Below are 13,444 nucleotides of genomic sequence, written 5' to 3'. Positions count from 1 at the left end.
ACTCGTAAAAAAATGAACTAGACCTTTCAATTTCCAATCAAATGAGCCCTCTATGAAGTTTATACGAGCAACCCTTTCATAACAACCATACATGCCTTCAAAGCATAACATAGAACGCCTTCCCCCGGGCCCTTGGGGGTTGTATTGACACCGGATTTTTTCTTATCCGAGCTTTGAACTATTTTTAAGAAAATGTCGTATCTCAAAATTTTCATAAAATGGGTTTGGAAAAAGAAGGCATGGGGGGGGGGGGCTAGTTGCCCTTGGATCTCTTTTCACTCTTAAAAAGTGAACTCAAACTTTCAATTTACAATCAAATGAGCTCTCTCTGAGGTTTATATGAGCATCTCTTTCATAACAACCATATATGCCCCAGGTCATAACTTACAACGCCTACCCCCAGGCCCTGGGGGGTGGGGTGGGGTTGTCGACACCTGAGTTTTTGTTATCTGACTTTTGAACTATTTTAACAAAATGGTTATCTCAAAACTTTATCGGATGCCTTTGGGGAAAGGGGGGCGAGGGAGGGAGCTAGTTGCCCTCCAATCTCTTTTGACTCTCAAAAACTGAAAAGAAACTTTCGATTTCCAGTCAAATGAACCCTCTCTTAAGTTCTTACGAGCATCCCTTCTATAAGAACCATATATTCCCCCAGGCATAACTTCTTTTCCGATGGGTTTGAGTAAAAAAGGGCGTGGAGGGGGAGGGGGAGAGGCTAGGTGCCCTCCGATCCCTTTGACTCTTGAAAAGTGAACTAAAACTTTCAATCTCCAACCAAATGAGCCCTCTTTGAAGTTTATATGAGCATCCCTTGCATAAGAACCATATATGCCCCCAGGGCGTAATTTACAACGCCTGCCCCGGGTCCTGGAGGGCTGTTTCGACACCGCAGTTTTTTTATATGATCTTGGAACTATTTAAAAAAAAAATGGTTATCTCACAATTTTTATCGGATGCATTTGGGAAAAAAGAGCGTGGGGGAAGGCTGGTTACCCTCCGATATCTTTTGACTTTTAAAAAGGGCACTAGAACTCTGAATTTCCAATCGAATGAGCCCCCTTTGAATTTTAGAACTAAAACTTTCAATTTCCAATCAAATGAGCCGTCCCTGAAGTTTATGCGAGCATCCCTTTCATAAGAACCATATACGCCCCCAGAACAACACTTTCAACGCCTACCCCCCGGGCCCTTGGGGGATTGTGTCGACACCGGAGTTTTGTTATCTAATTTTTGAACATTTAAAAAAAATGGCTATCTCAAAATTTGTAGCGGATGGGCTTGAGGAAAAAAGGGCGTGGGGGGGTGCTAGTTGCCCTTCAATTGCTTGACTCTTAAAAAATGAACTAGGACTTTCTATTTCTAATCAAATGAACCCTCTATGAAGTTTATACGAGCATCCCTTTCATAAGAACCATACATGCCTTCAGGGCATAATTTAGAGCGCCTTCCCCTGGGCCCTGGGGGGGGGGGGCATTGACACCGGAGTTTTTCTTTTCTGACCTTTGAAATATTTTTAACAAAATGTCTATCTCAAAATTGTCATTAGATGGGTTTGGGAAAATAAGGCGTGGAGGGGACTAGTTGCCCTCGGATCTCTTTTGACTTTAAAAAAGTGAAATCGAACTTTCAATTTCCAATCAAATGACCCCTCTCTCAAGTTTATACGATTATCCCTTTCAGAAGAACCATATATGCCCTAGGGTATAACTTACAACGCCTGCCCCTGGGCCTTGTGGGTTGTGTCGACACCTGAGTTATTGTTATCGGACTTTTGAACAATTTTTAACAAAATGGCTATCTCAAAATTTTTATCGGATGCAATTGGGGAAAAAGGGGCGTGGGGGGGGGGTGCCCTTGAATCTCTTTTGACTCTCAAAAACTGAACTAGGACTTTCAATTTCCAATCAAATGAGTCCTCTCTGAAGATTTTACGAGCATCCCTTCTATAAGAACCATATATTCCCCTAGGGCATAACTTAGAACGCCTGGCCTCGGGCCGTGGTGGGGGGGCTGTGTCGACCCTGGAGTTTTGATATATGGTCTCTGAACTATTTAAAAAAAATGTTTAAGTTCTTATCGGATGGGTTTGAGGAAAAAGGTCGTGGAGGGTGTGGGGAGGCTTGGTGCCCTCCGATCCCTTTTGACTCTCAAAACGTGAACTAGAACGTTCAATTTCTAAGCAGGTGTGCCCTCTTTGAAGTTTACGCGAGCATCCCTTCCATAAGAACCATATATACCCCCAGGGCATAACTTACAGCACCTACCCACGGGCCCTGGGGGATTTTCTCGACACCGAAGTTTTGTTATACGATCTTCGAACTATTTTTAACAAAATGGCTACTTCAAAATTTTTATCAGACGCATTTGGGAAAAACGGGTGTGAGGGGGGGGGGAGGTTGGTTACCCTCCGATATGTATTAATTCTTAAAAAGTGAACTAGAAGTTTTAAATTCCAATCAAATGAGCCTTCTCTGAAGTTTATACGAGCATTCCTTCCATAAGTACCATATATGCCCCCAGGGCATAACTTACAACGCCTTCCCTCGGGCCCTTGGGGGTTGTGTCGACACCGGAGTTTTTGGTATGTGATCATTGAACTTTTTTTAACAAAATGGCTATCGCAAAATTTTTATCAGATGCATTTGGGAAAAAAAGGGTGGAGGGGGGGGGCTAGTTGCCCTCCGATCACTTTTGATTCTTAAAAAGGGCACTAGAACTTTCAATTTTCAATCGAATGAGCCGCCTTTGCAGTTTATACGACGACTCCGTCCATATGAAGTGCCTCTGGGGGGAAAAAAACATTGGAGCCGTATAGCCTTTACTATAGGCAACGCTGTAGCGTTGCCTCTGATTACTGATTTTAACGTATGAGCTTTGCGTTGACTGCGATTTATTAAGTCTGAGCACCCCCATACCTTTCGGACAACTTTAGTTCAATAGTTCAGTTCTTCAGTGCAACTTCAGTTCTTATAATTTCTACGATCCCTAACTCGTACAAAGGATGTCCTTGTTGCTGAGATTTGAAGATTTTCATGAACTCGGAGTTTAATTCTTTCTTTTTTTTTAATTCTACTTGTTTCCTACCGTTTTTGCCCCCTTCTTCCCCTCCCAAAAAGTCTCTACCCGATTGCCTGCAAAAAAAAAACAACAAAAAAAACGTAATGCTGAAACTCGACAAAATGCTTTTGTAGTCTACTTTTTGTATTCTACTTGTAATCTAATTTTTTGTATTCTACTTGTTTCCTGCCGTTTTTGCCCTCTTCTTCCTCTCCCAAAAAGTCTCTACCCGCTTACCTGATTAATGAATATATTTGCACAAAAATTCCTGTACTAAAAAATGCTTACTCTACATTGCGTTGCCTTGAATATTTTAGAGTTAATTTAGTGTGTATTGGTAGCGTCAACCAACACATCCAGAAAAAAAAAATATGTAATGCTGAAACTCGACAAAATACGAGCATTGGTTCTAGCATCAAATTTCAAGTTCATTGCTACTTAGTAAGTGAGCCTATTACTAGGCTGGTTTTTATACCTGAATTTGTATTTTGAATTTTTAGACAAATTCTATTAGCAAAAATCAGAGCTCTATTAAGCTTTTATAGGTAGCTTTAAACTCCAAATTTCGAATTTTTGGAATCAGCATAAAAAGTAGACTATTTTCATTGATCTTCTCAAATCTACATTTTATAGAGTTTGGGTTTTGATGATATGAGTTGCACCACAGTTTGAGCTAGTCAATAATTAGTTGATAGGCTGTTACTAGTTAGTTCCTGGCTTGTTGATGCTTAGTTAATAATATTAACTAATAGTAGTTGACGTTTGAGATAGATAATACTTAGTTGGTAGGCTGTTGCACGACTATTGCTAGGCTATTTTCTAGTTGAAGTTTGAGCTATTTAATGCTTAGTTGCTAGCATGGGTGTACGTAGCTTCTTGTCTAGGGGGAGGCAGTCGATTCTGTGATGTAGGGCGGGGAGGGGAAGCTGTAGTTATATTGTCAGTTCACAAAACCTTTTGTAGCAAGTTCTATCATACCTATGAAATCTTTATTAATAAGTAATTACCAAAAATCATAAATCATCAACAAGCTTCAGCATTAATCAATCTTCTTGGATTAGAGATAAATCTTTCCAAGACATTATGGATAATTGCTTCTTGTTTGACTTTTATTCTGTCATTCCAGCTGTTTATTTCCAGCTTTTTTAACCATCTACCTTTTATCAACTGCTTTTTTTTAGCCATCTACCTTTTTTCAACTGCTTTTTCAACCTTCTGCTTTTTCAACCATCTGCTTTTTCAGCCATATATAGTGTAAATTTGAAATTCTCCGGGGGGGGGGCAGCATCCCCCTGCCCCCCCCCCTCTGTACGCCCATGGTTACTAGGATGTTGCTAGTTAGTTCCTGGCTTGTTAATACTTATTTAATAGGATTAACTAATACTAGTTGACGTTTGAGCTAGTTAATACTTAGTTGCTAGGCTGTTGCTAGTCTGTTGCCAGACTATTCCTACGCTCTCAATGAGAGCCTAACAATTACTCCATGCCTACCTACCTTAATTCTGCCCTAGGATGGATGATAGACCATGTGTCAACGAGTGAAATGATATATTTTTTTATATAATTTTGAAAAAGGGTTATGCCGGCTTTGCCTCTCACTGAGACTAGCTGTCTTGGCTTTGCTCCAATTAGCTATGGCTCTCAATTTTTTTTTTTTTATCGAAGTCCACCAACTTGATTTTAATTCAAAAACTTTTGAAAGTTTCTTCTATGTGTAAATATTTAGTTTATTTAGTTTTGAAATTTGACCCCATCACAACTCAATAATCTAACTAATTACCAGTAAATTACCACTAATTAATCTAGGCCGATGATTTAGCTAAAATCTATCTACGGAACTTATTTATAAAAAAAATCTATATCCGGTTAAAATATAGACTGATAAATCAGTGTAAAATGTCCTCTCTTTTCAGAAAGTTCCTAGCCTCTTGCCTGATTCCCACCTTAATACCTGTGCACAATTATAAAGAAGAGAAATGAATAGCTCCTCCACGATATGCCCAAAGACTTTAATCATAGGAGATCTTTGGGGAAAATATGTTAAAATGTGTATCTAGGGCTGTATTTATAATGCTTTTGGACAATGCCTACATGACTACATGATTTTTTTGTTTCAGTTTTTGGAAGTTTTAATATTTCATTTTTTACTTTACTTTTTTGTATATCGAAAATTTTGTCTGTAAAGTAAGAGTGAAATAGTAAGAGTAGTTAAGTAAGAGCAAAATAAGTAAAGCAAAGAAGGGGTAAGGCTTTTAGTAGAGTCTTTTTTATCAAAATTCCGGAGGTTTATACGTTATGATTATACGTATTGTCAAAAGGGCGTAACTGTTACCATTAATACTACTACTAGTAATACCGATACTACTACTGTCTAGTACAACTACGCCTAAGGGTATAACGATGAAATTTCCAGGAAATTTTGCATGTGGAAAGTGAACTGAATCACAACACCTCTTCTGTATTCAGGTCGTCTAAAGGGCGTAATAGCATTATTTTAGGAACAGTTTAGTATGTGAAGTTGAAACTAACAGGTCTTGTTATGGGGGATGCTGAACTAGCCGAAAGAAAATATTTGCTTCCTAATTCTACTGCTTTTAATCATACTACTACTACTGCTACTATTATTGCTACTTCTACCTCTACTACTGCCACTAAAGCTAAGGCTACTTCTATTACTTCTACTGCTACTGCTGTTACTGCTGGTACTACTACTACTGCTACTAAAACTAGCGGTATTCAGGCGTAAATTTTGGGAAATATTGAAACTGTACGGAACTAAATCGATACACACTATGCCCAGATAGCCTCTAGAGGTTGTCATGCGGACGTATCAGAAATGCTTCAGGAACAATTGATGGTATTAAGTTGAAATTTCAGCCATTGTTAAAGGTTGTTTAAGAAACCAAAAGTGTTATGCACATACTGCTACTAATGATGCTACAACTATTGCTACTACGCAAGATAAGAGTATTAAGGTGAAGCCTTCAAGGAATATTTAGGCGGATGTTGAATTAAATTAAAACGAACTATGAGCATGTAGATTTTCAAAAAGGTGATAAACCAGTATCCGAAGAACGGCTTACATTGTTATTTTAGACCTTTTAGGGTAAGTTGTGGTGGATTTTGAACTAGCCAGAAGGCACTACGTGTGTACTACTAATGCTACCACTACAGTTACTGTAACTACTGACACTTAGGGTATTAAGGTAAAACCTTTTTCGAAACTTCAGAGGGAGTTTTAAACGAAAAACTGTATGCATGCAGGTTTTCGAAAGGGCATATAAGCAATATCATAGACAGCGCCGCTCTATAATGGCTAGAAATATCATTGAAACTTTTAAAGGGCTAATTCGATTGGAAATTAAAAGCTCTCGTGTCCTTTTTAAGAGTCAAGAGAGATTGGAGGGCAAGCAGCCCTCCTCCGAAACCCATTCCTTTTCCAAACACATCCAGTCAATATTTTGAGATAGCCAGTTTGTTCAGCATAGTAGAACAGTCCAGTAACTATATTTCTAGGGATGTTGGGCATGTCAACCTCCCACAATTATGCAATTGGCCCATTATGCTTTAAAAACAAATGTTCTTTAAAACTAAACAAAAGGCACTGTGTGAATGGTTGCCAATAAGACACTTCAGCAATATATCGAGAACGACTGGATCAATAAATAAATACAACCCAAAACGGCCAGAAATTACGATACATAAGGGAGTAAAATTCAAAACGAGCAAAATTAACATGAGTAGGGTTGATAACCCCCATGCCTTCTTAAGACCAGAGCATAATTGTCACTTTACTGAAAAAAAATGACCGTGGATTGTCAGTTTAATATATACTGATATTTGTTCCTTTAAGTTTTAATCATTTTTTATTCATTTAAGTCAAAAAGTGAAAACTTTTAAATGTCTTCTGTTTTCAGTGAAGTGCAAATTATGTTCTGGTCTTCAGAAGGCACGGGGGATGTCAACTCTACTCATGCTTAAGTTTTGCATGTTTATTTTACAATAATTATTTTTTTTTAATTTCTTTGTTATAATCATCAATCCTTTTGTATACCCACAAAAAATTTAAAACAGCAAATAAACTCAGAAATATTAAGAAAACCAGTTTGTAATACTACTCCAATCCCCAAGTATTATTCAGTTATTAGTTTTAAGCGGTTTAGCCCTAATAACTTTACCGTACTTCAGCTTTAGAGAGGGTACTTAAGTTAATTGAAATTAATTGAGGGTTTTTTTCCACTGATGTCAATTTTTTCCTGTTTAAAGGGAAAAACAACACTTTTCTATCTTTTTAGTTTATGCTTGTTTAAAAATATTGTTTTATTCTAGGAAACTTTTGATCGATATAGACGCTATAGAGGTGGCTATCGTAGACATAGGATATAGATGTTCATCTTTGTTTAAAGTAGTTTGTGATTTTCATTTCTTCTTTTTCAGCACTTATCTGTCAGTATATCTGCAATTTACGTGTGTTTATCCTTTGTTCTGTGGTGGTTAGGTTTCTCATTTTCTTTTCTTGTCTAATTTCCTCTCTTTTTCCTCTCTTTTTCGTGTTCATCCATTGTTCTATGGCAGTTAACCGGTTGATTTTATTTTTCATTTTTTAATATTTTTCTTTCTGTTTCCTTCAGTTGTAATTGTCTTGTTTTCGTTTTCTGGATAATTTGTTGGTTCCCCTTACTTGTTTTCAGGCTTCTGTCATCTCCTTTTGGTCTAGTTTTTTATATTCGTCTTTTGTTGTAGAATGTGTAACTTACAAGAGTAGGAACTGGCGGTAGTGTCGACAAAAACCCTAAATACAATCTAGCGTTTGGCGACACTTGGTATTTTTTCAGTGTAATAATAAGAAGAATTAATTTAAGTTATGTAATTGTTAAAATTAGTGTAGTAATAAGTGTCCGATCTCAGTTCCTGACAGAAAAACGTTTACAGAGCTTGAAAAAATTGCCAAATGGTGCCGACCACTAGGTGGCGTTGATGTCTTTTTGTCGACACCAGCGCCAGTTTCCACTCTTATAAGTTGCCAATACTCTTTGGTATAAGAATTAAATTGCTAATGTTATTTTGTGGGTAAGCTCTTTTTTGTTCAGCCTCTATTTTGTCCCAATACCTAGCTATTGTTTTCTTCAGTCTATTAATTTGTATCTATTCTTTTTAATATTTCCAATGTATTTGTATCTTTGTATCTTATATTCGTGTCATTTGCTCTCTATTTGACGTGTGTTTTCTGATTTTGTTTATTTTTTTATTATTTTCTTTTTGTTTATTTGTTTCCTTTTTTATTTTCTCTTTATATTTATTTTCCTCTCTTTTATTACCTCTTTTCCTCTATTTCTAGGAGACGAGGAAAAGGTTAGTAGTTCGCCTTCATCTGAGGAAGAATATGAACTTATTGAGAGTTAGTGAGTGAACTTGTTTTAACTCTTTCTGTTTGTCTTCTGTTTCACTGAGCTATTTTACTATATAAAGGATTCTGCATTAAATTTGTTTGTTCTGACGCGTAAATTGGTTTTTGAATCAGGAAATAAGGTTGTTAATATTACTAGTTTTTTTGCTAATTTATAGTCAGTTGGTTGTCATAGTCATTTATAGGTCAATTTATAGCCATAGTCCAAAGAGTATGGGTAACCTATAAGAGTGTGAACTTGCGCTAGTGTCGACAAAAAAAAAGACAACTATCAGTTCCGTCTAGCGTTGGGCGACGCTTTGGAGTTTTTCAAGCTCTGTAATTATTTTTCCGTCCGGAACTCAGATCAGACGCTTATTACTACCCCAATTTTACCGATTACACTAATTAAATGGATTATTATTACTACTCTGGAAAAATTCCTAGTATCGCCAAACGGTAGATGACGTTGATAGTTTTTGTCGACAGTAATCCCAGTTTTAACTCTTATAAGTTAACCATACTCTTGGGCATAATTATTTGTAGTTATTATTGGCCAATTTATATTTATTTGACAATTTATTTGATCTTAGCTAAAAGACTGAAGGTTGACGAGATAGGGCTATGAATGACAATTCTAGTCAAAAGTTAATTTTTAGTCATAATATCAAAATATTTGCTAAAAGATCAGTTAAAGATTAGCTAAAAGATCAGTAAGCAGTAATCGCAGTTGTATTCACGTTCGCAAGTTGTCGCAGTCGTGGTTGGCTTTTCAAAGATTAGTTTAATGTACTGGGCCCCATGTAGGGACTCTGTCAAATATTAAGCTAATAAGAACATATGCTACAATTCGATCTAAACCAAAAGGCTGAAAATGATATTTATCTCTTAAAGTATGACATTTCGTAAGAATAAAAGTTTAAAATGTTGTCGAAAGTTTAAAAACGTCTTTAAAAGAACCAAAAAGCACCTTTCAGTTTGTCTCAAGATTTTCCAAGCGGTATAACGAGCGAAATGCATAACTGACAGCCCTTGCCCTAAGTATTGTGCGGGGGTGGGGGATGTCATTTATCGGGGCTCAAAGACTAAAGAGCATACTATACCATGGGTAAAAGTATTTATAGGAAATATTGTCTAATGTTAGTTGATTTGGCATTGCTGGTGTTATCGAAGTGATCGACACTTTTTGAAATCTCGATATTTTGCCACTTAATTTTGCTGTTATTTTGATACTTTTTGTACTCCTACTTTGAGGGCTAAGGCCTGAAGGCAAAACAAAATTCAGGAAAGAAAGGCCTTACATCAGAGAAACATGATCTTGGCAGCTTAACTGGTACAAAATTGGCCATAGTCTTTGCTAGTATCGATAAATGATACTTGGCAATAATGCAGGTATTGCCAATTGTAATTAGTCTATTTTCAACTCTTGACTTAAATGCTGCTCTTGACGTGGACGGTGAATGACGCTGATGGGCCTGACGTTGAATGCTATTCATTCTATTTCAACGTCATTTTCGTTCTGTTCTCGATGGACATGCTGCTGGTTAGCTCCGGTTTCACGAAGGCGAAGGGTACCATCAAGAAGAAAATTGGTTGCACTTTGGTTAGGGGGTTTCACTTAGATAAAACCTAAACCCTGTTTTTTTTTTTTTTTGGGAGGGGGGGTTAAAATCTATGGCCTAAATAAGGTATGCACGCATAAGCTGGATTCTTAATCGCACAAGCAAAATGTCCAACAAAAAAACAATGTGACTTTATCAGGTAGATTATTTGCTCACTTTGCTGTCGTTATAAAAAAAAATATCCTTTTCATTCTTCATTTACCTGAACATTCTTGTATTTCATTCCATGTTCGCGCGCCTGAGCCCTGGACTGGATTGAAGAATAGATGACATTCAAGTTTGATTCCATTGGTTATGGTAGAGTTTCACCTCATTGTGATTCGTTGTGATGTTTGTTGCCGTATATCTTCTAGCCTTCATCTTGTTGTGCTTCATTTTTGTGCATCATTACCTCAGACATTTTCCAATGCCTTTTGCTTTAGCTGTCCGGATTCATTCAAAATCATGTGTAATTTTGCATGACCAAAATTTTGCATGATACCAAAAACAAAATTTTCAGCTTTTTCCCAGTGGCTATATTTTTTATTTAATTACGTTAGTATATAGCTCAATACCAACCAATCATGATTCCATGGTACATTGTGCATTAGCATAATCATAATGTTATTCTTTAGTTTTTAGTCATGAGGTGATCAAATCACCGATTTCAATTGAATTAAGAAATTCTGGATTGAATTCAATTCATTCTTCCTGTTAATGCATCAAAGAATCATCCATTTTGTAGAATTTACATTCTCCTGGGATTTGTTGTGATTCTTACTGTTGCTTCTCTTCTAACCCTATATTATGTTTACCACTCGATGTGATCATCAATCTCTCTTTTCTTGTAACTGCAGGTTTCTTTGTTCATTATTTTCATTTGGGATTGGTTGTGATGCTTGTTATCGCACGTCGCTTACCACAGGTCTCGCTGCGCTTCATTTTCGTGTATCAATTACCTGAGACATTTTTTCATGCTTTTTGCTTTAGCTGTTTGGATTCATCCCAAATCGGTAATTTTGCATGCCGTCATTTATAAAAAAAAAAATACTAGCTTTTCCCCAGTCGCTAAAATTCTTCTTTAATTGAAGTGTTACATAATTCAGTAACGATCCACTTCTAAGTTTGATCGTTAAACTGGATAGGGATAATGCAAATTGGCTTCATTATGTGACTACGCTGGGTTTGCTACTGTCCTTTGCTGTTGCTGTTGGCTTGCTGTTGTACTCCTGTGCCTTTTCAGCTTTTTGGTACCAGTTGTGTTGGGAGTGCTACTGTTACTGTTCCGAACTGTTGCGGACTGTGAACTGTGGGTGGACTCGCGTGAACTGTTACAAGAAAAAGTCAAGTGATCTTAATGGAAGTCACATCATCAGTTTCACCATATCATAAAACCTTACTGTTAAAGTTTTAAGCTCTTACCTGCAAAAATGTGGAATTTCGTATTTTTTACCAAAATGAAAATCACTTATGTTTTTTTTTTTGTTTTTTTCCCAGGGGTGATTGTATCGATCCAATGGTTCTTTAAGATCGGGAGAAGGGTCATTCGAACGAAAATTAAAATTTGAAATTTTCTTATTCAGTGACTAAAAGTGATTTCGTTGGAGCACGATTCAATTAAAAAAAAACCTGCATTTTCTGGTATCTATTACATTCAATTACCAGTATGACGTCAAGCAACACCATGACATGACTCACCAACTGTGCCAACGAAAAGTGGTATGTTCTGTCATTTTTGGCGCCAAATTACGATTTTCCTTAAATAGGACCTGGTTCATATCGATTCAAATTTTTAAGATACCACATTGATATAATAGCATTCAAATTTTAAATAATAATTATAATTTTTTATTATTAAAACCTGTTTACATATAAACTTTACATATTATATTTAAACTATATATTGCCCCCTGGGCCCTGAAAGATATCTTGTTTTATTTCTTTATTTAAAAAATTTCTTATCTTGTATTTTCGTTGAAAAAATTTAAAAGACAACAATCACCTCGGAATAAAAGAGCGATTCAGCACAATAGTAACTGAAACTCTAAAAAACGAAATTTTGATAACAGTAGGCTAGTTACATTAAAAGAATAAACTGTTTATGCTTTTTCCAAATATATGAAATTTATCAGGTTTTATGTTACCCATTAAAACTACGAATATGAGAAATCTTGCCTGATTTTTGAAGAAGGGGGGAAGACTCCCTAAACGTCAAGCTCTCTGAATGGAAATCACATCGTCAGTTTCAGCATATCAGAAATTCAAGCTCATCGGGTTTTAAGCTCTTATCTGCAAAATGTGGATTTTTTTTATTTTGCTTTGCCAGAAGAAAGATCACGAACACGAGTTCATTCGTTTTCCCCAGGGGTTATCGACCAAAAGTGATTGGGTTTCCAGCAAGATATAATTTTTAAACAAAACTATTTTTTTTTTCTATTTATTACGTTCAAATACCAATATGACGTCATGGCATCATGCGACTGTCATAACTCACCAACGGTGCCATAGAAAAGTGGTTTGCTCTGCAACTTTGTGGCGTAATAACTACCATTCTCCCCCAAAGACGTTTAAGTTCATATCAATTGAAAATCCTTAGATAGCACATCGTTTTAATAGTATTGAACTTTTAAATAACAATGGTAAATTTGTTTCTTAAAATCGCAATTACATATAACGTAGGTTTATTAGTTTTGCCCTTTCTTTGATAATTAGGGATGTTAAATAATCGGAGGAAGAAGAAACTTTCTCTTGATCAACAAGGAAGTAGACAACCGATGGAGTGGAGATCGAAGGAAGAAACTTATAGAGAAAGAAAGAAATGAAAGTCAAGATTAACAAGTAGCTTAAAAATAAGAGCATTATGACCAAAAGATCGAACGAGGAAACTTATAGAGAAAGAAAGAAATGAAACTCATGATTAACAAGTAGCTTAAAAATAAGAGCATTATGACCAAAAGATCGAAGCAGGAAACTTATAGAGAAAGAAAGAAATGAAAGTCAAGATTAACAAGTAGCTTAAAAACAAGAGCATTATGACCAAAACAAGAATGTTGTCAAATTAACTATAAAACAGACATAAACAGTATGAGACGACAGGTCTCAGTTACGCCCTGACCCATACAGATTTTTTGGGCCCGACACCGATATATTAGTATCTTATCGATACGATACCAATATAAATTGCCGATAAATTCTTCTCCGGAAAAAAACATTAAGTTGAAACCCCGCATTCTTTGCCCATATTTATACTCATATGTTTCTCCCTAATCTGTTACCCACCAAAGAACAGCCTAGATAATTCAACGTGGATTTCAAATCATACAAAAAAGACTTATTCAGTAAAGATTTAGAAGAAACAATTCAACCAAATAAAGTTCTAGTCTGGACAGTGCTTAATAAA

The 13,444-nt window shown here is 36.2% G+C and overlaps 1 protein-coding gene and 1 pseudogene across 1 annotated transcript in view; one reads left to right on the top strand and one right to left on the bottom strand.

Annotated features, from left to right (window-relative positions):
- Window positions 1-8,562, top strand: part of LOC148954172 (cysteine protease ATG4A-like) — a 73,787-nt gene extending 65,225 nt beyond the window's left edge. Inside the window, exon 8 of the mRNA XM_089086189.1 lies at window positions 8,396-8,562. Within this exon, the coding sequence (XP_088942315.1) occupies window positions 8,396-8,460 (65 nt within the window). The 3' untranslated portion in view covers window positions 8,461-8,562. The remainder of the gene's footprint in view (window positions 1-8,395) is intronic.
- Window positions 8,563-9,201: 639 nt separating this feature from the next.
- On the bottom strand, window positions 9,202-9,324 carry LOC148954171 (U2 spliceosomal RNA; annotated as a pseudogene).
- Between the last annotated feature and the right edge of the window lie 4,120 nt (window positions 9,325-13,444).

The sequence above is a fragment of the Artemia sp. Qi Xiang Cuo genome, chromosome 3, assembly GCF_049724085.1.
Source record: "Artemia sp. Qi Xiang Cuo chromosome 3, ASM4972408v1, whole genome shotgun sequence".
Lineage (NCBI taxonomy): Eukaryota > Metazoa > Arthropoda > Branchiopoda > Anostraca > Artemiidae > Artemia > Artemia sp. Qi Xiang Cuo.
Note: the sequence above shows the minus strand (reverse complement) of the source record. Positions and strands in the feature narration are given on the sequence as shown.